Source organism: Diceros bicornis, chromosome X, assembly GCF_020826845.1.
Source record: "Diceros bicornis minor isolate mBicDic1 chromosome X, mDicBic1.mat.cur, whole genome shotgun sequence".
Classification (NCBI taxonomy): Eukaryota; Metazoa; Chordata; class Mammalia; order Perissodactyla; family Rhinocerotidae; genus Diceros; species Diceros bicornis.
This window is the reverse complement of record NC_080781.1, coordinates 102,339,889-102,367,779: the sequence shown is the minus strand read 5'-3', so window position 1 is coordinate 102,367,779 and position 27,891 is coordinate 102,339,889. Positions and strand designations below refer to the sequence as shown.

The 27,891-nt window shown below is 37.4% G+C and overlaps 1 protein-coding gene across 1 annotated transcript in view; it reads left to right on the top strand.

The window, feature by feature from the left end:
* The window catches only part of AMMECR1 (AMMECR nuclear protein 1), a 102,506-nt gene extending 81,112 nt beyond the window's left edge, over positions 1 to 21,394 (top strand). Inside the window, exons 3-6 of the mRNA XM_058536506.1 lie at positions 2,141 to 2,255; positions 16,040 to 16,130; positions 17,588 to 17,684; positions 20,090 to 21,394. Of these exons, the coding sequence (XP_058392489.1) occupies positions 2,141 to 2,255; positions 16,040 to 16,130; positions 17,588 to 17,684; positions 20,090 to 20,204 (418 nt within the window). The 3' untranslated portion in view covers positions 20,205 to 21,394. The remainder of the gene's footprint in view (positions 1 to 2,140; positions 2,256 to 16,039; positions 16,131 to 17,587; positions 17,685 to 20,089) is intronic.
* Positions 21,395 to 27,891: the final 6,497 nt, after the last annotated feature.

Here is a 27,891-nt window from a genome sequence, read left to right as displayed (position 1 = left end):
GCTAACAAGTATGGGGTTTCTTTTTGGTGTGATGAAATGTTTTAAAATTAGATAGTGGTAATGGTTGTACAACTCTGTGAATATACTAAAAACCATTGAATTCTGTACTTTAAAAGGTGAATCTTATGGTATGTGAATTATATCTCAATAAAGCTGTTATATATCAAAGACCTTAGTGACTATATTACTATAATTACTTGAAATTATAAAAATGTATTTAAATTACATTTTTGCCAGGGGCTGGGAGGAGGGAGGACTGGGGAGTTAATGTTTAATGGGTACCGTGTTTCAGTTGGGCAAGATGAAAAAAGTTCTAGAGATAGATAGTGGTGATTGTTGCACAACAATGTGAATGTACTTAATCTCACAGAACTGTACACTTAAAAATGGTTAAAGCAGTAAATTTTGTTATGTATATTTTACTACAATAAAAAATTTATAACCCTAAAAAATTACATTTCATATTTTTCTAATGTATAAGGCTTTTTTTCCTCGCTCTCTTTGTCTTTCTAACAGGAAAACTGAAAGTGTGGTTGGCCTTTCGGTTTTTATGCATGGGATTCTTCTGGTCTATATTTTAGAACTTCCTCTCCTGTGTGTGTGTGTGTGTGTGTGTGTGTGTGTGTTGGGGTGGGGGTGTTACACACACACGTATATCTTTCTTTGGCTTTGAATGAGAACTTGAAAATATTTTTTAAAACTTCATTTGACAGTAGGAAAATAAAAGAAGCCAAACCAAAGGAAGTTTATGTTGTTAAATTATAAAATAGTGAAATGCTGTTCTCAGAGTACGCATCATCACAGATTTCCTGACTTTCTTCGTTAATCGTGGTTCCTTGAGAGGGAAAAAACATTATGCTTTATATGGAACATTTCTATATCTTTCTATAAGCATTTTCCTTTGTATAGCAGGATAGAACCAAAATACATTGAAAATCCTCACATAGGGGTACGTTTGTACAATACAGTGGGTGAGTTTCAGAATACAAAGGAAGGGATGGAAAAACGAAAAAAAGGAAAATCCAGCAATCAGGAAGTCACTGAAAAAGGAATTAAATTATTTCCAAAGGCCACAGAACTTAGTTATGACCCAAGCAGTTTGTAGGTTCTAAGTTTGTAACCTCTAAGGATTAATCAGTGAAAACATTTTCTAAGCCTGGATGCTATATAGGACATTTGAAGATCGATGGCGCACATGCCAGCAGTGCCATTGATATAGTGTGCAGTCAGAGGTGTGTTTGTTTTTCTTGACCAGGAAGTGGTTTCTTTTAAAAGTACAGGGAACACACAGTGCCTCTGTGTGTGTGTCTGTATTTTCTGTCTATTCTACTGTTGCAAGAAGAATTATGGTCTTCCAACATTTTTGTCCTGTACAGTGGGGTTTTTCTAGAGTTTGGCACTGTGGTATACTACCCTTGATTGCAGGATCCAATCAGAGTTGATGTACTCAGAAATCCATTGATGTGATTAATGGTCTCCTAATCATACTTTTATTTCCCAGATTAGCCCTATTTCCTGTAGTTTCACAATTTTTGAGTCATATCTTGAATTATCCTTTATAGGGGGCCTGAAATCCTTGTGAGTATTTTTAGTCTGTAATTTGCATGATTATTTTCATTTTCCTTGATTTCTTTTGCTTGAAGAAGATGAAATTTTGATCCTTTTTCTGAACTCACCAAGTGCTGTTCTATAGTAACTGGCCAACCTAGTATAAACTTTTTTTTTTTTTTACAACATGAAATATATATATATATTTTTCCACCAGCACTAGATCCAGAAGTCTCCCCAAAAGTTTCCACTAGTCTGGTTTTTATTCTCCTCAAAAGTAAAATAAAACATTCTCAGATTCTACAAGTAACAGGGAAGTACACCAGGAAATGACTGTACAGGAAATGTAGTTGATCATTCACTCTTTACAATTGAATTGGTCACAGGATTGGCTAGTAAACACAGTCTATTGAATGAAAAAAATAGCAACTTCTAAAATCTCTGGGGCCTTTGAATACTTGGAAGATTTTTGGCGCCTTTGACACCTTACTGATTTATTTTTCTCTCTTACCTTTTTCAAATGATTGTCGGCATTTGAAATTAGGAACTCTCATATCTAGTGATTGCTTTAATATTTGTTTGTTTTCAACAGTGCCCTTAAAGATAGCCGTTTTCCCCCAATGACAAGGGATGAGCTGCCACGGCTGTTCTGCTCAGTGTCTCTGCTCACTAACTTTGAAGATGTCTGTGATTATTTGGACTGGGAGGTAAGACTACAGAAATTTTTTAAAGAAAAATGAAGGTAATTCCTGAGTAATGGTTAAAAATTAGGCCCAGAAAATAGGTCTTTCAGCCCATTCTCTATTGTAATGGAGGTGGAGAGTAACATGGATAAATAAACCTCACAGCTGATCAATAAGATATGAGTGAAGGAGTTTTTTTAAAAGGCAAAGTGCCATGTGTTGTTTTAATCCCCAAGCTGAATTTGCTCTTCATTTTTATCTTATGACTTCACCACAACACCTCATAAAATCTGTTAATAAGTAGTAAGAAGGACTGATTGGAATTTATTTCTTCTCTTATTTCCATTCCGATGCACTCTGGTGTAACTGCCACCAAGCAGTTACGTGGTCAGAGGATACATCTCAGAAACAAGGAACAAAAGAGCTAGGACAATACACCAGTTGGGGAAATCAGCTTGTGGACAATGACAGGGTGTGGGTTAACTAGAGTTAAATCACGCTAATTCATCTTGACTACCTTAATTTACGCACTTACACTAACAAATAATATTAAGGTTATATCACAAATATCTCTGTGCATTGCCATTATCAGAGTAGCCTATATCAATTATCTTTTTATTCTGTAGTATGCGGAATTGGGTTTTTAAGGAAGTTCAAATGTTCTCACCATGATTTTTTTAGTGGTTGGGAGAAGACAGTTGAGTGTTTGTCTATGAAATTTTACACACAAACAGGCCCACATTACTGAATGCCTACTGTATTCCAGGCACTGTGCAATGTACAAAAGTGCTAAGATTTGGTCCCCACCATAAAGCATCTTATAGTCTAATAGCAGAGAAAAGAAGTATACACAAAGCATGAAGAAATAAGTGCTATAAGAATGAAACAATGGGAATTCAGTGATACACATAGCATTCTATTACACACACACACTCATAAATACATGACTGTATCATTGTGATATAACCTGTTTTAATTCTGCTGCCTTTTTATAATGACTATCCCCCATGGTAGCTGAGATATTTTGCCTTGTGAACAGATCACTGTCTTAATAGTTAATTGGACTTGAATTTTATTTTTGGCTTTGCCCTGATTCCTTGTGAGACTTGGGACAACTTACTCCACTGCCATTCAGCTTTTGCACATACAAAATAAGACATTTATAAAATTCTTGATCTTCATTTGAAAAAAATCTCTCTAATATAAATTATTGTTGTGAGGCCAGAGCTGTTTTTAAAATTCTGCAGAGAGTAGTATGAAAGAGTTCCTCCTGGGTTTTGTGGTGTGGTTTTTTGGAGCGTTATCAGAATGTGAAAGCATCTTAAGGTTTTTTGTAAAGGAAAAAATAAAATTAATTGCTAGTGTTGATCCTAGTAAAGTTGGAATGTATAAAACCTTTTATAGAATTAAAATTTCCTAATTGTTTTCTATAAGTTTATTGTTCCTATTTGAATTTTTCTTAAAGAGAAGTTGACCAATATAGAAATATTCCCCAGTACTTTATTTTTAAATGATCCCAAATCATATCCCTTACTTATTAACAAATATTACAGTTTGGGTGGTTCTTTTACTGTTTTAAAGCTACTGCTTCCTCTTCTCTAGCTAGAATTTTATTTCTGCTTTCTGAATTGCAGGGTGCTGTGTGTGCAGTGGTGGGGGTGGGAGTGATAACAGGGAGAAACACCTGAGATCTAAGGGATGACTGGGCTACAAAAACACTTCTACTCTTACTTGCAGCCATTGAGTTGGAAGTCCAGTTTTGATGTCCATGTGTGTGCACGTGCATGTGTGGCATGTATATTGCATAAACGTGTGCATGTGTTTTGGGAGAAGGAAAAATGGGAGAATCCAACAGTTGTTAAATACGTCTGGGTAAGCAGAGAGTACACCATCATCATCTTTGGCCCACTTCAAGCACGGTCTATAGCTAAAACTAACCTTGATATTATTGGGCTTTTATGTTCACGAGATGTATCAGCTTTCTGTTGGGAGAGCAGGAGGTAAAGCACTTAAGAATTGCTACTGTGTACTCTTTCAGGACATATTTATCCTCTCTGGTCACTATCTGCCAGTTTGAATTTCTAGATGATTCTATATTGCTTCTATTTGATATTGTACATTTAATACATTCCTTAAGCCTTAAATATTGGTGTCTATGTAGTGATGCTTCTCTGTTAAAGTAATGACACACATATGTTTTTGTACTTTTAATATATAAACATTTGGAAGTGAATTAGGGACTGCTAGAATGGCAGTTTAAAGTATTTAGCATAAGAGAAATTTTTTCCCAAAGAGTAAGGGTGAAAATCACATTTTTAAGTACAAAAATGTGATTTAGGCTTTAAAAAAATGTACCATAGTCAGTGATTGAAAATGGAATGGTATTATTGTGGGAATGATGTTATAAAGGTTATCCTTAATAATAATTCTGACAAAGCATTGGTAATTTAAACACAGAATGCCAAAGTAGAATTAAAGATATTTTTTAAAAAGTATATGTCAATACAATTCCACTCCTAGGTGTATACCCAAAAGACATGAAAACAGATGTTGAAACAAAAACTTGTACACAAATGTTCATAGCAGCACTATTCGCAATAGCCAAAAGGTGGAAACAACCCAAATGTCTTTCGGCAGAGGAATGGATAAACAAAATGTGGCATATACATACAATTGAATATTATTCAGCCATAAAAAGAAATGAAGTACTGATTCATGCTACAACATGAATGAATCTTGGAAACATTATGCTAAGTGAAAGAAGCCAGACACAAAAGGCCACATACTGTTTGATTCTATTTGTATGAAATATCCAGAATGGGCAAATCCATAGAGAGAGACAGCATATTAGTGGTTTCCAGGGGTTGGGGACCGGTGAATGGGACGTGACTGCTTAATGGATACAGGGTCTCCATTGGGGGTGATAAAAAGGTTCTGGAACTGGATTAGTGATGGTTGTACAACATTGCGAATGTACTTGATGCCACTGAATTGTACACTTTAATATGGTTAAAATGGTAAATTTTGTTATGTGTATTTTATCACAATAAAAAGGCATATATGCATATGCATATATATATTTAAACCTATTGTCCATAATAGTATAGTCATTCTAATTTATTGAAGAAGAAAACTTTAAAAATTTTTTAAATATAAAGAAAAAAATGCAAGCCATTCATAATTACACCATTCTGAGATAACCACTGTTAACATTTTGGAATATTTCTTCCAATTTTTTCCGTGTCTGTATCAATAAATCTGCATATTTGTTTATGTAACTGAGATCATATTTTATATACACTCACTATTAAAAAGAGGATTCTGGGGAAGTCTTTGTTTATGATTTATCTTTGTATATAAGTTAATTATTTGTATTGTGAATTTCCTTTATGAGGAGTCAGTCTATATTATGAAAGTATATGTTTCATTTTGTGCAATTTCACACTGTCAAATAGGTACAATTTTTCTTCCAATAATGAAATAGGCTATTCACCGTAAGTATCTAATTTTAACCTGAAATGCAAAGTGCTGTATATGTTTATGCCAGAGGGGGAAACAGGAGATCATTACAGAATTTTAATAGAGAATTTTTAAGTCAAAGATTGGTAGTGAGTATGTGTTATATAAGCAGAAGCCTTTAACACATGGCTTTTCTGATGGAAATACAGTTTGCGAGTTGACCCCCCACTGGTGAAGCGTGTTACTGCAGTAGAATTCCTGATTAAAGGGATGAAAATGCCCAGATCCAAGCAGGAGAGGGCAAAGTCTAGAAGTCCCAAAGCGTAGATGTAGGTAACTTTGGTAACAAGAGACAAATCCCTGTGGTCATGAGGATGAGGGATGTGACAAGTGGTAATAGCTACCTAATTTTCAAATGATCAGGAAACAAGTGAACTGCCACAGGGCTGGCTACTATCTTACTGTCTTCTTCATCCAAGATTTTTAACTCATCCTATTTGGGAACTCTCTTTTGGTAACATGTCTCTCATTTTATAATGCAAGTTAGTAGGAAAGTAGGATTTACATCAAACTTTGTTTTAGAGGTTAGAATGCTTCTATTTGATAATGTGAGGAATGTTTGATGAATGGTTTCACAAGTGGATATAATAAATTTCAAGTCAACGTTGAATTGACAGAATAATCAGTAATGCTTCTATATGTCATATTTCCTCAGAATAGTAATTTTAACATTTAAAATGAGTGTCTATAGGTAGCCTCTCAAGGAGTCTGGGTAGTCATTAAAAAACAACAAAACCGTCCACAAAAGGCTATAAAGACAAGTTGGAACAGTGGTCCCACCCTTCTGAGAATTACGGATCATTGCTCACATCCTGATCTACTTACTGCTCTGGTAGGTATGAGAAGGATGAAGAGTGAATGATTTGGGGAAAAAAATTCATTAACTGATAAATTGAAATGTCTACCTGCAAGGCTAAAATGGTTGTTAAATGAGGAAAATTGCTCCCCCAGGGAGAAGTGAAGTGATCCGCCTTGTGTTTGAACACAAAAACTTATTACCATTGTTCTGTGTTCTTCAATTGACAGCATTCTCTTAATTCTGAATGACAGGATGATTGACAGACATGGTGCTTTAGAAAGAAAGAAAAGCTCATGCAGCATGCTGAAGTCCTCTAAAACGATATATAGCCTAGAACTTGTATAGTTATACTATTTGGGAGCCATATTTCCTTTTAAAGATCTGGAAGGATATAAAACCAATGACATTACAATGGCTGGAGTTTGACTCAAGGGGTGATTCTAGGTGTGTCATCTCGTAGCTGCTCATTTTCAGAATGATATAAATGAATAGGCTTTTTGTTTGTAGAAGAACTTGTATAGCAAGTATAATACCAGTGATCTTGCGGGAGCTCATATAGCAATTTGCTGACAGAAGTCAAAATATTTTCTAAATTGTAGTCAGGCATCTTTTATTTCTGTGCTTTAGAGACAAGATCATTTTGAAGGCATGAGGAAGAAATATTTTCTGTATTCTAAAGTAGACTATTAGATCATATTTCAATAGATTAATGACATTTTCACAAACCATAAGGCACTTTTTGCTATATCTAGCTCCCTGGATCACTGATATCTCACCTGCATATACAGCTGCCACTTGGGCAATACATTGTGGTCCTAAGACAGACTGTTCCTTTTTAGCCCCCAACGCTTACATGGAATCAACCCATGCTGGGTGGAGCTGGCCAGTATGATTCTAGTGTAATGCCAAAAATCTGTCCCTGGACTATAGAGCTAGACCCCAAGCTCCTAGTCTCACTCTGTCCCTAAAGTACCAAAGCATCTGTCATTGTATGTGAGCTTGTTGGACTCCTGGTACTCAGAGAGCTGCACTTCACTTAAAAATCAACCTTCAAAACACACCTCTTGAGCGATCACAGCTCCATTTCTGACGTGTTCGGTTGCAGTTAATAATAGTGTGCTTTGTACCAACCTTCATGCGAGTAAACAGATGAGATGAATAAATTGGCTACCATCATTATCTCTCATATATTTTAGAAGTTCATGTTCTCCTTTTTACCCTCCCTCCCTGCTTAGGTTTACATTTTTCTAACTCCTCTTAATGTACCCCAGAAAACAGAATTCCCATTCATACACGGATGGTTAGCATGACTCACAAAGTCAGCATGTGAAATGACTTCTAGTTGTATATATTCTGTCCACCCCCCTTAGTTATTTTTCCCCAACTATGATATACACCATGTTTTGCTTCTCTTCTAACTTAAGATTCCTGCCTTAAAAAAAAAATATATATATATATATAGGCTTCATATATCTAGGAAAATGCTTTCACAGTATTTTCTCAGGGACCTTGAGATTTTTGTATAAGATGTCACTATTGTTATGATAATTTAGTCTTTGTCCTGATGCTCTACTTTAAATGTTTTTTCAAGTGCTGTGGAACATTGGGAAAGGAATGCTTCATGCTTCCTGGCCATCTAGAAAGAATTTGCTATGAATCAACAATTCATTGTATCAGAAGCCTAGTGAGGAAGCAAGCAGGTACAAAGTAAAGTAACTTCTAGAAGGTGATTTAATACATAAAAATTTCCATTAGCTATTGGTACTATTACTGAAATGGGCTGTGTAGTCCATTCGCAGGCCTCCCCCAGTTGCTTCCTGTTTTCCTCCCACTGTGTTGTTTGGTGGGGGTACGTTTTCCTGCTTCTTCCCCCAAATCCACAAACTCTACCAGCCCTTTCCCTAGTAGTTCCACTATAGTGTACTGTTTCCTGTACATTTTGCCTGTGTGTGTGTGTCCCCAGCATTAATAAAAAAGAGTACTGAATTTTAGGAATGAAGAGACTTGGGTTCTCTTCCTGACTGCCATTACCCAGCTTGGTGGCCTTTCTGGATCTCCATTTCACCACCAGGAAGCTGGAAACGTCGGACTAGATAATACCTAAGGTCTCTCTGGATGCTGACAGAGTGTAATGCTGGGCCTCCCCTTTTTAAAATGCCTTCTGTTTCATTTTACTTCTAGAGAGTGAATCACCACTAGCCATTTAGAAGTCATAAGAGGTCCCTAACTTTTAAAATGGCCATTGCCAACTTAAATATAGGCAACAAAAGTAAAAGTTTTTAAAATTGTACGTTCTAGATTTATTTTTCACAAAGGAATTCTCTTTAGGAAGAAAAATACTCTATTCTAAACCATAAATGCCTCTATTTTATTACTGCATCATCTCCTATTTAAGTCAATATTATATTTGTAAATCTAAGTTAAGCAAATATATTAGAGAGTGATTATTCACTTTACAAATAGATATTTTGCTTTGCAGAAGGACTCACTCTAGGGTTTCCTTATTGTCTTCCTCATGACTCATGACTTTAAGATTAATTCATTTATATAAATTCAACCCATATGTAACTTTTGTTTTTTGGTGAGGAAGATTAGCCCTGAGCTGACATCTGTTGCCAGTTCTCCTCTTTTTCCTGAGGAAGACTGGCCCTGGGCTAGCATCTGTGCCCATCTTCCTCTCCTTTATATATGGGACGCCGCTACAGCCTGGCTTGATAAGCAGTGTGTAGGTCCGCACCTGGGATCAGAACCTGCAAACCCCAGGTCGCCAAAGTGGAGCATACAAACTTAGCCACTACACCACTGGCCAGCCCCTCATATGTAACTTTTTAGGAACAAATCTCTTGTAGACTGAGTAATACCATATTGAGTCAGATGCTCAATGTACAATTCTAGCCTGTATAGTTTCTTATCAGGCAAACAACATTATTTTGTACTGTGTACATTTGCCAAGAGGTGCCCCTCTCCTTAGAAAAGCAAACTAATTCACATCTATAGATTTTAAGAGAATTTTATAACTTTAGTTTTCTTGTCTGTAAATTCACTCCCTTCCTCATTCCCTTAAAAAAAATGGTAGGGATGCATTTTTCTAACTTTTGATGAAAAGTAGCCTTTTTATTTAAAGGTCACCTGTGTTGTCGAACTTTCCTTGGAAAGCTTCAGGATGTTCAATTTTTAAGGAATGCTCATTATAATTAATCATTACAGAAAATTGAGGTTTTTTCCTTAATTGCACTCTGAGCTGTCACTCGTTCTCTCAAAACCTTAGAGTAAGAACAGTTTTCTTTCATTGCAAATGATATATAAACATGTTTGGCTTCATAGCTTTTCAAAGCACCTCTTCATTAGCCATGCTTTATTTAAAATCTTAACTAGTTCTTTAAAAGTTCATGGGGGTGATTATTAGCTAGTTGAGGTGTTTTAGAGCTGTGCGTCTGCTGTTAGTTAAAATAAATGTTATCAGATTGTTGTTCAGCAGCCTTTGTGAAATAAACTGGCAGGCTTGTGTTCCTCACAGACAAGATGTCTAAGGTCTCCTACATGAATCAAAATTGGCACTAATTGGTCCTTTGGTAAGCTCTGCAAAAGCCATGAATTGGTCCATGGAGACTGAACTAATTTCTAAGCCAAAGGTGACTAATTTGCAGGGATTTTAGAGAAGAGCAACACATATGTATTTTGGTCAAGGAGACCTTTGTGGTTGTTTTCACAGAATAACAACAGAAAAAGAAAAATAACCTCAGCCGAGGTAGATGATGAAGCAGAGTTTTTATAGTAGAATATATTAAAAGGTTACTTGTGTCCAAGTGATGGCGTTGCAATCAATTATCCTTTTTGGTTTATTTTGCTAGGATTTCTTTTGCTTCTAAAAGCTTCTAACTTAAAGGGGATTTGAAAGCAAAGACAGCTACAGGAACTGGTTGGATAATGGATAAAAACAGCCTAACAATACATATAGTCCTTGGTGGCATCTCAGTTGGTTCAGGAGAAGGTTATTTTTTAAGTCACTAAGGCAAAAGTTGTCTCTAGGTGGTACCAGGATTACGGGTCATCTTTATTTTCTCCTTTATACTTTTCTAAGGGGATTTTTTTTTTTTGTAATAAGTATGTACTATTTTTATAAGCAGAAAAAGTAATCCATGTTTACAATTTTAAGGGTGACAAAAGTAAAAATTACTGAGTAAAAAAAAACCCTAAATTGCAGCAACACTCTTTTTAAAATTTATTATTTGGCCAGATTCTGAAGTATTAATTGTTAACAATTGTTAAGTGTTAATTGTTAATCAGATGGGCACCTTCAAAACTTCAGGCTGGCTTCTGAAATTGGTGGGTGGATTAAAGTGATGCAAAATCACAACTTGGAGGATTTGATGGGCAGATCTGGACAGTCTACAGTCTACATTATTTTGTTGGTAGTATCAGGATTAGAGGAAGTGATTCATTAGGATCTCTAGAAATTGCCATCAGCCTTTATGATTAAAATCTCAATTTTTCTTGCCCAAATTAGAATTATTCAGTAGGATAAACCTGGAGTAGACCCAAGTTTGGAGTATTTTCCGCTTTTATGTTGAATTTACTGTCATTGGGAAAAGGAAGAGTCACTGTCTTCACAAGGCTGTGCTGGAGGTGGGGGAGAAGGTACTGCGGGGCTATGAGTGAAAGAGTAGAACACGCTGCATTATGATTTTTGTGATTTTAGGAGAAATACCACATATGGTTTTTTCCTTCTAAGAATATAAGAAATGCCTGACTCTGGGTCAGACCCATGGACTGTCCAATGAAGTGTTTGTTTCTATCTGTGGTACCACAGGCTGTTCTGTGAGAGAGCATGTGTGTCTTCTATGATGCCAGCCTCTAAATGTTAGGGAGTGTGCCAAACATCCTGAGCTCTTCTCATTAGGAACAGAGTCCTTTCATTCAATTCAGTGCAACTGGCATATTGAGCCTGGCAGGTAAGTTTTATGGGAATGACCAGTGACTGGCTGCTTTGTTAATTGCGAAGCATATTTTGCCAAATGATATCATCAACAAAGACATGTCAAACAACCTTCGATTCTTTGACCTCCTGATATTTTTTATTATTCAAGGTGAACCCACTGAAAATCAGTGGAGTGGCCATACTCTTACACGGAAACTCAATATTTGGTTCTGAAAATGGGGAAAAGTGGGACAAACTGTGGCATTTTCTAAGACAGGATGAACCTGAGGAAATAAATTGGTTTTATTGGCCAGGATGTGATCAGGGGCGGATTTAGCTTTGAGGGTCAGGACTGTAGAGATAATTGTGGACCCAAATGGTCCAAGCCTTGTGTGGAGCCTACTCGGCTTAGCCAGAGCACATTTTATACTCATTGATGCTTTTAGCCAGATGACTGTTTTTCATGTTTCATCATATCCAGATTGTTGGCTTGCTGATTAGGCTCACAGGTAAAAGTGAGACCCTTTTGTAGTACAGCTAGTGGATTACAGGACTAACACTTGCCTTATAGACAGTCTAGGGTATATTAAACTTTGACTGTGCAGTTGTACGGAGCATAATATGAACCATGTATTACAATGGGTGGGAGAGGGCACTTTTTTTTAATGCTCCTATGTTGAGAGTCACTGCATTAGAGGATAGTAGTTTTAAATGAAGCCACATTTCTAACAAGGGACCAGATAACAAGGATAAATGAAATCTGCAGACAGTCTAGAAGCTTCATTTTAGCCATTATTTATAATCTCTTCTCCTACCAAACCTTTTACTATGTAGCAAAATTGATTAATTTGCGTGTATCTCTTCTGTCTCTGCCCACATGCTCCCTGATAGAGGAGTGAACAAATAGAGAAATGGACAAGAGAGGAAAGAGGATGGTGCTGAGGCCAGGTGGAGTTGGGGATACATAATCCCCAAACTGAGTAATCAACTCCAGAATAATCAAGATATATTTTAGGGTCCTAACATTAATCTTGATATTTAATCATTCTGGGCGATGTTAAAAACAAAAGATTGTATAATAGCATTAATAAAAAGTATTTGCTATGGAATGGTTCAGAATAAACATGGCTTTCTTTTTAGCATGAAATAGGAATCTATTGAACTGGTCTTAATATTCTCTCAGCACACACAGATACAGCTCTGTTTAATTCCATATCCTCTTATCTATAAGTCCTACATTTAATTTACTACCATTTCAGTTGATTTATAGATTTGCTTAGCAAAAGTACAGTCTTGATTAAAAGGATATTATCACAGCTTATGGACCTTGAAAGCATTTTTTCCTCAAACCTTCTAATAATTTTGAAAATGACCTGCAGACTCCCAAAAGGCTAGATTTGCACGTCTCTAGTTTTTGCCCACCTGGCTGTACTTGGGGCAATGGTAGTTAGGGGTATGTTTGGTGACATAGTTTCCATATGCTACCTCCTTATCCATCCTTAGAAATGGAAAGTTACTGCCATAGAGTTTTAGAGCAAATTTGCTTCAGGGAATCCCAGTTCCCTGGTTAGCTGATCTCTTATCTAGCTGATTATTGCAACTTATAGCCTTTGTCTCTTGGGATGCTGCTGGGCCAAAGGATTCTCCAGTCTGTCTAAGGAAGGATTCCATTATTACACACAGGCGTTACATTTTGGAGTTGCAGCTATAATGCCTCCCTCAAACAATACAGAATTAGTTTTGGTGTTCATTTCAGTGGAGGTGACTTAATTTGCACAGCCAGTGATTTCTACAGGTTGGCCAGATTCGGTCATTCTCCACAGCAGGCCGTTTTCCATTCTCCTGTTTTGATTGCGCAATATGACTATTTGGTGGCATCTGTGGTTCAGGGAGTAAGGAAAATGCTGTTGCTCAACAGGTGAAAAAAAGCTATTATGCTTTGATTCTGTTCAGGACATTATTACCATTCTCCTGATTCCGCTAGTTGAAAAAATGAGTCACTCTGGTTTTGGCTTTCTCTCTCTGTGGAGTATGTTTTTAACTTATGAAATAAGTTATTTCTCACAAAGACGTCACTTTAAAATCACCATACTTACAGTTCAATTTACAGGAGCTTTCAATTGTTCAGAATCATAGGAACACAAAAATGAATTAAAAATTGTAAATGTGATATTAATTCAAAATGGGAGAATTTTGATAATTTTTTCATATCAAATTTGATGGTGGGGCCTTTTCAAAACACAAAAGTAAATAAATTTTATTCATGAATAAGTTTTAGTTTAGTCAACATGTCTGTTTAGTTTGGTCTTAACGTATATATATATATATTTCTCTTTATATAAAAGCTTTATTGAGATATTATTCATGTACCATACAGTTGGTCTTAATCTCTTTTAATTGTTAAATTACTAAGCTTTAAAATCTCTGAAATTTTTGTTGAAGAACACAGAATGTACTCTTATGAAAAAAGGATTTATCTGTCTAAATCACCTCCAATTTGCCTAAATCACTTTTTTTTCCCAATACATAGCCACGGTTTGTCAGAGCTAGACTGGTTATTAGAGGTTATCTAGTTAACCCAGAATAAAAATCACCTGGGGAGTTGTTCTTTTTCCAAACTCTACTTGCTAAAGCATGAAACCTCCTGAAATTCGGGTAAGCTGTGCAACCCCCATCCCCACACCATACCAGTTAAACAGCGTTGATATAGTCTCTCACTTATCTCACAGATAGGCAAACATTCCTCCTCTCACAATTTTGATTAGACACCTCAATAAACACCAAAATTCTTTTCAATTTTAACATGACAGATTTTTGATAAATTGAGTTGAAGATGCAAAATTCACTTCAGTGAATGATAGGAGCATAAATTATTTATGCTGTATATTTTTAAAAACAAATTATGAAGGATCTGATATTGTTCAAGGAAAAAAATTTCGAAGTCCCTGATCAGAAATTCAGTATACAGAAACTGTTGGAGATTTGTCATTGTCTCAGTACTGTGTCAGGCGCTGGGGAGATTAGTAGATGTCCTTTATCCTGAAAATGCCTGATAGCTAAGCACTCATATTTCTTCTCAGCTGTCCATAGTCATTTCCCACAGGCCATAGGAGGCCTTAGTGTGTTTGTTTTTGAGCAGCTGCCCTAATTGCATTTTCAGCAGAAGGAGATTCATAAGAATACTGATATTAAATAGATAGAAGAAATAGCCATCAAGATAGGCTTTAATAAAAAACATAAACTGCTCAGAAGATCTGACAGCCTCTAATGGATGGATGTGTGAAGACCCGGGGAAAGGACAAAATGGATTTTCCAGAGGATTTTTTATTCCCTGAAAACTTGGAAAATTTCAGGATAAGGGCAAACTAACTTTTCAGGGACCCCTTTTCCTCTTCTAGACCTTTGTATCCATACTAATGGAAAGAGTAAAGGTCTATGACTTCACTTACCTGCTCTGAAAAGAAGCCTCTTTCTTGGCTAAAAATGTTTACCTGGTTTGACATCTTCTGTCCAGTACCTTGGACGACCTTACACTCCACTTGGGAGCCATTGATGTAAAGCAACCATAGATTTGGGAGAACAGAATAGATTTGTTATGCTTTTGAAATTTTATTTTTATTATCAATATTTACAAAGAAATTAACTTTTTATGATCATTAACTCTATACACTATTAACTCTATACACTATTCTATATGAGCTATGAAGGGAAAGGACAGATTCCTTTTGATTGGATGCTAATCAAAGAAAAAGTATATTACTTTCTTAAAACATTAGCAAGAAATTGCCCACACTTATTTAGAAAACTACCTTTTTTAGGGCATCACCAAAAGTTGTTTCACATAAAAAAGTCATCTCTTGGTTAGTATATGAGAAACTGTGCAAAAATGTCCTGCCCCAAAGTGATTTGAAATCTTTTTTGCTCTTAAATTTGGCAGTAGTGTGTGAGGGCAAGGATGTAGATAGACAGTGAGGGTTTGCCATTGGTCCACTTTAAGCCATAATACATTTTTTAGAAATACTATCTGTAATGGATGATGATATAGGATCTAGTTGATATTTTTCAGTCTTATCTGTGTTTGTTTATGTACATATAATTCAAGGTTTTAAAGAAACTAGACAATTTGGGAAGGGAGTAAGCAGCCCCAGAAGTTTCGGAACTTAATCTGAAGCGGTGATCGTACCTGAAAATAGTATGGTTGTTTGCCGTCTCTTTGAAGTCAGTTCCCTTGGTCTAGTCTTGAGTGTCATGAGCCACAATTTGGGAGTGGGGGAAGGATTCTTGCCATCGACTATCTTACTCTACACACAGCCCCAGAATGGTTATTCCGGTTTGAAACAGAATAGCGTAGCCAGGCACATGTTGGACACATGCAAATCAATGTTTTCAGTCTTCACAGCCATCATAATGGCCTTCAAACCCAAAGTCAATGCTTTGGAAAGAGAAAACTGATGTGCGCTTCCAAAAACAAGGGGAAAGGAAGAACTGCATTCTCTTGAAAGTTAAATTATAAGTTGTTCTTTCTGTTTCTATGAAGAAGACTATACTAATAAAACTGCCAATTTCTTTCAGGTGGGTGTACATGGCATTAGAATAGAATTCATCAATGAAAAAGGATCAAAGCGCACCGCCACCTACCTACCGGAGGTTGCAAAGGAGCAAGGTCATTGTACTTTATTTCATATGATCTGGTGAAGAATTTAGACAAATATACAGATTGAAATGCGATATCTGACCTTGCAGTTATGTCTGATAATTGATTAATGTCACATTATAAGAAATGACTCTTCCGTCACTGCCACTGCAATGTCTGTATGAAATCGGTGAATTACTCACACAGAAGTTGAATCTCTGCACAAAAGTTTGACAGCAAAAACACACAAAAGTATACTTTGAAAAAAGCAAAGATTTGTAAAAGTTAGGTTTTATTCTGGACAATGGTTTGCTGTGAATTTGAAGTACCATTTTCCCATATTCCATTGTGCTCTAGCCTTGTGGCATAAACAAGCCTTTTGTTTGACAGTCAGCCACACAGTTCATTGTCAGTATCAAATGTTTCATTCTTAGGTGGTTGCCATTACTCATTCTTCTACTATTAAGATTGTAGGTTTACCGTTAAGATTAGGAACACTGAGAATAAATACACGAAGTATCAGTGTTTTCTCTGCTTGGTCTGCACGTCCTAATCAACAAACGTGTTTCTAATTTGCAGATAGATATAGCACAAACCTTTATGAACCACCACTTTGTGTTGTATTTTATAACACAAGATAATTTTCCACTCTGTAGTATCCTGTCCTTTCTAGCAACTACCAAATTCTGGTTTCCCGTTAGTTGGAATTAATATTTCTTCTTTATTTTATGAGCTTTTCTTCTCATCAGAAAGCATATGTAATTTGGTTTTCCCATGTTTGTTTCATAAAAATGTAAGTTACATAACAGCAAAATTTAATATCATTAAACCCCCAAACGAGAGAGTTAGTCTTTTAGGCAGCTATCTGAAGATTTATTTGGGTTGCTTTTGAAAATGACTCAATCCTATAGTTCCATTGACTTCGTAGAGAGAGAGGGCCTTGGATGTAGTTTCCTGTCCCCTGTCAGAACCATAAAAATGCCCTTAAGTACTGCACACAAATACATTTGACTGACTACAGAAGATCCCATGGGGAACAGCGGTTACCATGAGTTAGTGTGCGAGTCCAAAATACTACTGAGTTGGCACAACAACATTTCGGCTTTTCCCTCCCTTTTAAAGATGTCACTGTAGAGTTACTCTCCTCTTAGAGGAGAGTACAGTGTTTGTAGTTTGTTACTGAGACGTGACTGAGGAGTTACTGCCAGCTCTGCCAGCTCTTAGACTCCTTGCCTTCAAATATGGTTGACATAAAGAAGCCAACATTGTTAGCCATTATGGATAGATAGAATTTAAGGTGTGCGGTGGTGTACCTGCTTCTATACAGGATGAAATCTTAGCTCTTCTGTGTGATTGTTTTTAGGACCAGAGGAGTTGATAACATTTGGTGACAGTGATAGCTGACCTCTACAAAGTCATTTTGTATTTAACCAAAGGTGCTTGTTACATGGCCTTGACTGGTATTTTATCTGGTCTACTCTCCACAGGATGGGACCATATTCAGACCATAGACTCCTTACTGAGGAAAGGAGGATACAAAGCTCCGATTACTAATGAATTCAGGAAAACCATAAAACTGACCAGGTACAGAAGGCATTTTCTGGTGCAAGGCTAACCAGTACATTTTTGATGTGTATGCCTATAACCCTTGTATGTCTTTGGTCTCTCTAACTGTACTTGCTTCTCTTTTCTGAAACAGAGTGGAAATGAATGGCAGGGCCATACTGAGGGTGGATACAATGGAACTCTGCTTGGCAGTAAAGCCTGTATGATGTATGGGCCCATCCTTCCCATCTTTAGCTCTGTGTGATTACTCTGGCTTTGTATGAGCAAGCCCTCTGAGCCTTTAGACTACATTATTGAAGAAAGTTACCTGAATTAGCTGTTAGCTAGCTTTTAACATTGCTTAGTGGAACCCTGGGATTCTGATAAGCAATCTCAAATTTGAATTTAACCTTAGGATTTTGGCAGTGATAGAAGTATACCATGAAAGCTTGCTGAAAAACACAATTGAGCTAGATTCACAAATGCTAAATAAATTTCTGCATGGGATAGTAGGGATACTTATTTAAAAAGGAGAATAACAAACATTTTAGGAAAATGAGTTGCTGTTTCCATTTATTTCAATTCCGTAAAATCACATGAATGCCTATAGTCTAAAAATGGACTATTCTCAGCTCTGAGGAGTTACAAATTTGAAAATGTTTCCATCTCTGCTTTCCCTGAGTTCAAAGTCTAGGAAAATAGAAGGGCATATACAAAAATAATTATTAATATAAGGCAGAATGTGATGAATGATGTTAGATCATAAAGCAAGGAAAGAGGAATTCCAGGAGGTGGTGGAGGATAACAGAAGATTTCAAAGAGGAGGTAGATTTGAGGCTGGGCTTAAAGAACAGGCAGAATATTTGACAGGTGGAGAGTGGGGGAGGCAAGGGATTAACTTAAACAGAACTTTGTGAGTTAAGGCATGTAGGTAGGGAAGTCCCTGAGCAAGTTCTGAGGAATGTTTAGTAGTCTGACTTGGCTGGTCTTTCAGTGTACATATACAAGATGATCATTAGAGGAAAATATGGCCCAGACGGTAGGTTGGGTCACATCATGGAGGGTCTTGAGTTCCAGACTAAGAAGTTTAGACCTTATTCTATAGGCAATTGGTAACCATTGAAAGGTTCTAAACAGATGGATTTGGGAAGGTGTAAGATTGGAATTGGAAACAGGAAAATTAGTTAGGAGATAGTGCTATTATCTAAGAATCTGTGACAGCAATCCAAAAGAGGTGAAATGGGACCCTTAACAAGAGCTGTGGTAGTGGGATGGGAAGAAAGGAGAGAACAGGTAAGAAATTATTGTGGAAGAAATGAAAGGACTTAGTCATCATTCAGCAGTAGGGAAGAGGAACAAGTCAAGACTTGAATCTAGATAGAAGAGACCAAAGTGATCCCTTTAACCAAGGGAGGGACCACAGGAGGAGAGTCACATTTGTGCCTTGTTCTGGATATGAAGTGCTTCCTGGGATATATCTGTATAGAAGCGTTCAGTAGGTCACTGAAAATGTACGTGTGAAGAGCTCATGGCTGGAGATGGTGATTTGGGATCATCTGTAAAGAGAACATAGTTGAAGCTATGAGGATAGGGTTCACTGAGTGGGGACAGAGCATAGGATTAAAAGAACTGGAGGTAGAAACAGAGGCATATCCTACAAGGCAGGGATAGATGTGTAGTTAGAGAGATAAGGAGCAGTCTGAGAGGCTGGGGAGAACAAAAGGGAGTGTGGGATTATAGAACCCATAGCACAAGAGAGCTTCAAACAGGGAGTGGTGAGTGGCATTATAACGGAGAGGTCAAGCGTAATGAGAGGGCCTTCTGAAAGAGCAGTTTCCATGGAAGAGGGGAAGCAGGAGCCGGGCAGCACTGGGCTGAGGAGTAGTGTGAGATGAGGGTTGAAGGTAGAAAATACATGTTACTCTTTTGAGAAGTGTAGCAATGAAGAGAAAGCTAGAGATGGAGAAGAAGAGGCTCTGGCATACCAGGATTAAGAAAAGTTTTTTGTTGTTACTGTTTTCACTTAATGGCGAGACCTGAGTAGCTGTGTGGACAGAGGGAAAGGAATGGTAAATGAGGGAGTGATGGAAGATCCTGGAAGAAAAGATAGTCAAGTGAATGAGATGCATACATGATGTAATAGGTTGGCTTTCCCCTGTTCCTTCCTGCTAGCAAACCAGGGCTGAGGGGGCAATAAAATTTCTAGAACAATTTGTACAAGGAGTAGTAGAGTGGAAAGAACACTGGACTCAGACTCTGGATTCCTGGGTTCTGATCTCAGCTTTGCTATTTATTTGCTGTGTGACATTGGGCAAGTCACTGCTTCTCTCTGGGCCTCTGTTTCCTGATCTATAAAATTATCTCTAAGCTCCCTCCTAGCTCTGACATTGGCATGTCACCCATTACTTGACGTTAACTTTGTCTCTTCCCTGACTCTTTTTCAGGTACCGTAGTGAAAAGATGACGTTGAGCTATGCTGAATACCTTGCTCATCGCCAGCATCATCATTTCCAAAATGGCATTGGGCATCCCCTTCCGCCATACAACCATTATTCCTGACACTGAGCCGCACAGCCAGTCACTGGGCCTCTCTGCAGACCTCTTCCCAGGAGACCCTACCCCTTCTTGGTCTAGCTATCTCTTTTACTGTACCATTTTATGATGATAGTTTCCGTTGCCATGGTGAAGCTTCGACATCGTCAATTAAGATCATCATGGTAACGGGTAGGAAAATGGCATTTGTTAAGAATATCCTGTTTTATTATTTTAGATCATTGATTTTTTTTTTTTTTGCAGCATATAGAACTTTTGAGGTTTTCTTTCCTTACAATATGCTATAGGATTTTGCTTTGCTATCTCAATCAGGTATCTGTCTTTCTGTCCTTCTTGCCTTCCTTCTTTCTATCTTCTCTTCCTTCCTTCCTTCTTTCAACTGTGGATGGAAGAAATTGTGCAGTTTTTAAGGATTTTGTTTAGGTTTTTCTTTAGTTTTCCTCAGTAAGATAGATAATTTTTGATAGGTGAGTTTGGGAGTAATTCATATCAAATTCAGGTATTTGTATATTACTCTTGAATTTGTCTAAAATTCATTTTGCTATGAAAGCTTAGTATGTGACTCTTCACTCCTTAAGTATATGTTTTTCCCATGGTTAAAATATATGAACTTTAGTTCTAGTGTAGAACATTCGAAAGTCCGTACTAGGGCTTGTCACAGAGAATGAGAAATCGTTGATGCCTGTTATGCTGATTATCACAAGAGAGACTGCCTCATCACTTTATAGAACCCACTTACAAACTAAAACACTGTTTTAAGAAAGTACAAGCTACCTTTCAAATGTTACAGAAGTCATTTTTGAAGAGCAGCAAATATCAGGAAGAGAGCAGATACAGAATTTAGTGCCTTTGAGAAGAATATAATTAAGTGGAATTAAGGGTTAGAAAAAAGGCAATTTAAAGAAATATTCTTGTAAAATTTTATTGTTTCTATATGCGAAACAACAGATTAGACAAATTCTTTACTCTTAAGTATTTTTATAAGCTGAGAAAATTTATTTTGAGCAAATAACCAAAAAAAGACATTTGTCTATTATATATTAATTTAAATTTGTTAGCTTTAGGTCTCAATAAGTCATGATTGGCCAGAGACAATTTTAGCTACCATTTAAAAAAATGGTAGAGATAATCTAGTGAAACAAAAGTTCATATATGCTATGATTTCAGCTGTTTGTCATGGGGACAATACTGGAGTTTTAGAAGCTTGAATCTCTTTCTGCACTACATACTTTTGATAGAAACACATTTACTATGTTGAAAAGATGTGATGTTGCACCTGTAGAAATGGAGTTGGCATTTAGATATGATACAGTGAGAGCCCAGCTTACTTGCAGGGGTAGTCTTCTCATGATGCATACAAAGAGAACTTCCTCATGTCAATAGGAGGTCCATATGTATACCCCCAGGAAAAATGACAGATGATTCTGGAGAAAGATCATCTTCATTTTTATGGTAGTAAATATATATATATATATATGTGTGTGTGTGTTTTATATATATATATATTTTATATATATATTTTATATATATATATAATTTTTTCAAACAGGAAACCAATATATCAAGTGATGAATTATAAGAATGGTGCAGAATATATAGTCTAAAACTATGAGAAGTCACTGAATATCAAAATGGCATAGCTTATACATATAGTTGCTGTGACAAGTAACAGACTGCTAGGTTCAGAATTCAAAAACCCTTTTCTAGTTTGTGAGCTAATTGACTGAATTCCTTCTGCTTGCCATTGTGGCAGAGCAAACTGCTTTAGTTTTTGATGAGAGTTCTTAGAAGTTTGTTGGTGTTCCTTCATCCACAGCATCCGTTGTTGAAATAACCATTTTCAGTTGTGATGCCTTAACTAAGAAGCCAATTGTTAGCCTGAAATGCAATCTCGGTAGCCAGTTTCATTGAACCTAGAGATGTGGCAGAGAAAGCTAGCTATTGGGCTTTACAAAGGGATTTTGAGTCCTTTCATTTCTACTTGGGAGCATTTTGGAGCAGATTAGTCTTTCAGTATAAAAACAAGTGGCTACCTTACGGAAACTTTTTCTTGCCCTTATAGGGAAACTGAGCACAAGCTGAATGATATTGTCTGCTGCAAAAAAAAAAAAAAAAAAGTAAGTAAGTAAAACAAGCAAACTGAAGAGAGACAAAGTAGACCAATATCGATCTATCTTATCCATCATCTCATCAGTTCAACAGGCTCCTCATCCTGGGTGAGCTCATGCTTAGAAGTTTTTTTAAAGAAAAGATCTATTACATACACATATGTGTGTGTGTGTATACATATACCCACACATACAGACATACATACATATGTGTGTGTTTATGTATTTAACGGTGCTAATCAATCTTGAGCAGGTCACGTGACTGGTCATGCGGACTCTAAAATCATATCAGATTTTTTAAAATTCTTGATATATGCAGATGTTATACAGATTTTCTTACCAGTGTAATAATGTTATACTGAAGAAATAACCATCCTGCAGGCTTCAGAGGACGAGGTCAGCAATATTTCCCACCATGGCTTGGGGGAAAAGGATAGTTTTGTCTCCTTTTGTATTCAAATTAATGCACAGTGCATTTTTGTCTCTAAGTAGCTGTTGACTAAAAGACTTTGTAGTGTAAAGGGTGTTATACAAACTGTAATGGTGTGCTTCAAACAAATGCTAGACCCTTTCACCTTTGTCGTATATTACAAAGTTGTTAAATATGTGGTTTGAATTAACGTTGAATATGTTGAAATATGTAGCATGTGTTTTTAACTCAGACAAAGATTCTAATTGCACAGGTTGTGTTCTAGCCAGTTGTGGTTTATTTGTTCAGACACAAATGTGAATTGCACTCTTATCACCAGAATATTGTATGAGTTCAGTGATCTTTAAACAGCTCAGAAGTAATACTTGAACTTCATTTGAGTAGCACAAAGTTTACATAGCCCCCCTCTTAAATGTTAATTAGCCCCCCTCTTAAATGTTAATTAGTCCCATTTATGTTTTCCGTTTTCAAATGCACCTGGGTATTTTTCCTCTTGGAAAATAGTATGTATTTTACTTTGGTATGTAGCAAAAGGCTTCCATTTCTGGAAGGGTTTTCTTGTTCTTAAACAAGATCAGCCAGGTACCAGATTTTAAAAGAACAATTGCTCCCCCCCACCCCCATTAAGTGGCCTTCAGACTGCACGAGAATGTGCTACTGCCCGCTCCAGTCCCCCTACCCTGAGAGGTCGGTGTCATTGATGGAGGAAGTGCCAGGCTTGCTCTTTTTCCCCACCCCACTTAAAGCAGTTATCAGATTTTCAGTCCAGTGCATACAGTCCCAATGCCCAGCACACCACAAGTTTGTATACTGGCCTCTTTTCATGTCTTCAAATGTGCAGGAAATTTGAAACTGTCATCTGGAATAGGTTACATCTCTTATGTGTGTTAGATCAAACCAAAGAAGCCCCCAGCCATGCCCAAATGCTGCTCCAAAAGCCTGCCTTCCAGTCCTTACAAAAACCTTGCAGGATTAAATGTGTTAACTTTTTTATTTTTGTACAGTTTCTAAGTGATTTTTGCTAGTGATGTTAAACTGAATTAAGTTTATTTGAGGAGGGTGAGCACCTCCTCCATTTAAATAAACTGGTGACTTTCCTTTTATTTTTAAAAAGTGGAAACCCGTTGTGTGCCTCTCAATTTAAGGGTTTCTGATTACATTATTCTTAAGACCAGCATTGATCCTTTCTATACAAAGATATGTTTTCCTTGTTTTTTTATTACTGTTTCAGAAGAAAAGAAACCTTTTATTTTGCTCTGGACCCAGTAACTGCGCTGGTACATAGACGCACTGAGAAGATAAACTTTTGTAGCCACCTCTGACTGTTTTTGTATATCAAAGTTGATTACTTTTGAAATATTTGGATCTAGTTTCTAAGTTATTTTAGTGTTTTATATGTTCCCCGAAATTATTTTGAATTGGTCACCAGCATAATAATGAGTTCTTGGTGATGCAATGGTGAGACTTGTAATGAGCAAAAGCTACCTGGAGTAGCTCTTGTTTTCCTTCTTTCTTAGTAACCTGTTTTTTGCTTACAGTAAGACATCACAGATTTCCTGAAACCCCTTCAAGTATAACTAGATCCTCCTTCCTTCCACATTTAATTGCTTAATAGTTTCAAGAAACTATTGGAAATGGGCATTTTATATGACATGTATGGCTTTAAAATATTAAAATGAGCAAAAAGAAAAATGAGAAGGTTTATGTGGGTCTGTAAGGTATGGCTGTGGAAAGATATTGTAGTAGTTTTGACACTATTGTTATTACCTTTAAAATCATTTACCCAATAAAATGTTAAAACTGAGTTACCATTTGTTGTTTCTTTCTTTAACCTGCCTTGTCATAGGATCTTGGTCTCGTGGGTACTTCTTCCTAAAATGCTAGCAGTTGAAGACTTGGAAATAATATCCTTAGGAACTGATAGTGATTTCTTTCCAGACTCGCACTTGGGAAATGGCACTTCCTGCGGCGGCCCCCTACCACATGACTTGCCTGTGTCATCTTTTTTGCCCAGCCGTGAATCCTGGCTTGGTGATAGAGTCTAGCCTTTATTGGACAATCTGCCCTGGCCCATGAATCTGAGGCAAGTGTCAGACCTGAATTCCAGTGGCAGCTTAGCTATGCTTAAGTCCACTCCAAATTTCTTCCAAATCAGTGTGTTATTGCGTGTTTCCCCTTTGGTGTGCTGGTAGGGGGCAGTAGCAGTACTATCCAGTGAAACCATCTGATGCCATCAGAAGCCTTTCTTCTGCCATCAAGGCTTTGCCATTTTCTCAGTATGAGACAGAATCTGAAAATGCCCAAGATGTGGCCACTTGGAGCTTGTACACACTCATACACACACTAGGCATACCACACACTTAAACTGATACCAGTTACTTTTCCAGTGCCAGAGTGGTATGAGATGAACCCTATCCCCAACTTGAGTTTGGAGAAAATGTCTGAGTAAGGGCAGGACCAGATAAGAGCCTGCATCAAGAATGGAATCTCTTGGTGTGCTGCCTCTATCAGCTGTTGCCTTATCTCTTTGTCTCTGGAAAGGCTACCAAGGGCATTGTTGAAATACCTCTGGCTCTTTCTAAATCATTTGTTATCTCAGTTTGATCATGCAGTTTGCAGGATTAATTGCTACTGAATATATGCAGGACAGTTTTCTGTTACGTTGCCCCAGAGCCCCCCTACCCGTGTGAATTTGATGACACATGCTTATGTCAATCACAGTGGCTAAAAACAGCCATCTCAGATCCTAGAGGACTATCGTGGTTTTGAATAGTGCTCCATTAAGGCGGCCATCTGCTCAGGGTTTATCCGGTTTCATCATTCATGTTTAATGGTACATTGGATTTTTTAATGATTTAGAGAATATTAATAGTTCAGGTAGAATGAAGTAATTTAATGAGCCCACAGCATTCTTTTTTATAGCATTAGTGGTTAACTGAGTGGTCTGGACAGATTTCAACTTCAGTAATCACACTCCACCTACCTAAATTCTTCCCCGAGTTTCAGCATTTCCTCTAGATTTCATGCCCCACTGGGCACCTTTTAAATAGTTCCACTGCTTCAGAGGGCAAGCATGGCTGTGTGGAATGAAGCAGTTCCTCTCTGTTGATAGAAAATACTATCATACCCAAGGGGTTCTATCACTGTGAGCTGGGGGGAAGTCTGCTGTGGGGAATTCACACCTGGATCCAGAGCTGCCAGTCAGGAGAGCCAGTGAATGACTGCCCATTCAGAGAAGGGCTTCTCCCACTTCCTGCAGCTCTGACCGCATGAGCTGAGACAAGTGTGGGTTTGGGCTAAGTTCTGATGGCTTCCCATCTGTTTGCCCAGGCTTTTCACCTGCAGGAGGAATAGCTGAATGAGAAGATGTAACTGAGGCAGGCCCTGGGTGTACTGCTTTGGCTCCTACGTTCAAAGGCCTTCCTTGATCCTGTAGCCTGTGGTACAATCTCCTGTTTCAAACCCCAAGCATATTGAAAGAAATCTTTCAAGAATAGGAGGAAATTGCCTAAGGTCCTAAGCAATGTTCTGAAGCCAGTTGACCTCCTCATCCCTAGAACTTGGTTATAACTGTGTTTAAAATGAAAACACCAATGCGTAAAGATGCATGCACCCCTGTGTTCACTGCAGCGTTATTCACAATAGCCAAGACTTGGAAGCAACCTAAGTGCCCATCAAGGGACGAATAGATAAAGAAGATGTGGTATATATACGCAATGGAATACTACTCAGCCATAAGAAGCGATGAAATCCAGCCATTTGTGACAACATGGATGGACATTGAGGGTATTATGCAAAGTGAAGTAAGTCAGAGGGAGAAGGTCAAATACAGTATGATTTCCTTCATTAAGTAGTAGGTAATAACAACAATAAACAAACACATAGAGACAGAGATTGGATTGGTGGTTACCAGAGGGGAAGGGGGGAGGGAGGAGGGCGCAAGGGATAATTCGGCACATGTGTGTGGTGATGGGTTGTAATTAGTATTTGGGTGGTGAACATGATGTAATCTATGCAGAAATAGAAGTATAATGATGTACACCTGAAATTTATACAATGTTATAAACCAATGTTACTGCAATAAACAAAATTTAAAAAAAATGAAAGAAAAAAATGACCCTTAATATATCATGTTCAGCGTATATTGACTGTGTATCTGAAATTGTTTACATGGACCAACCCAGAGGGCTGGTGGAGGGCGTGCGCTTTATATAAACAAACACTGAACCGCACTTGCAGATGTCCATCATGACAGATGATCACATTAGTTCAACAGAGGTTAGATGTAGGATGCACTGAGTCTGGAGCATGTGGCTGGGCAGTGGCTGCATTACATGCCTCTGTGCTCACCCACTGCCCTGGCGTCCTTGAGCTCACACTCTCCTGCTAAAAGGACACAGCCAAGTCACGAAGGGCTGGTAATTTGTTCAGTCTTTAGTCTCCCTCCATGGTGGAAGAATCTTTTTGCTTTTTGATCAAAATCTTAGCTGGTATCTCATTATGTTAAAAATATGAGATTAAAAGCAGTATTTTGTTGTTATAAAGTACAAATGTATGCCAGTTACTTATAGAGTTAATGAGAACGATGAGGCTGATTTTCATGACTAAACAATGTAACTGGGATGCTAGATGACAGATGCTGTTATAATCTCAGCACCCCATTTATTTCTGTATTGTTTTGGCTATACAACAGCAAGAAAGTCCTGATTTGCACAGAGAACAGGTGGTATCTTACTTGTATAGTTTTAGGAAAGTGGGTAGGTATAGGCCTAAATTGTAAAATCCCAGTGCAGTCCCAACCTTCTGAACCAGGCCTGACAAGGCTGATAAGAAATTTAGGCAGAGAGGGGAGGGGAGTTGCGGGGAGGTGAAATGGGTGAAGGGGATTAAGAAGTCCAACTTCCAGTTATAAAATAAGTCATGGGGATGTAATGTACAGCATGGGAAATATAATCAATAATAGTGAATTAACTTTGTAAGGTGACAGACCGTAACTAGACTTATTGAGGGGACCATTTCGCAGTGTATACAAATGTCGAATCACTACGTTGTATACCTGAAACTAATATAATACTGTATGTCAATTATGCCTCAATAACAAAAATATAGTTCAGGCGGGAGAAGCATCACTCCCGAGGTTTGAACAGAAATGAGT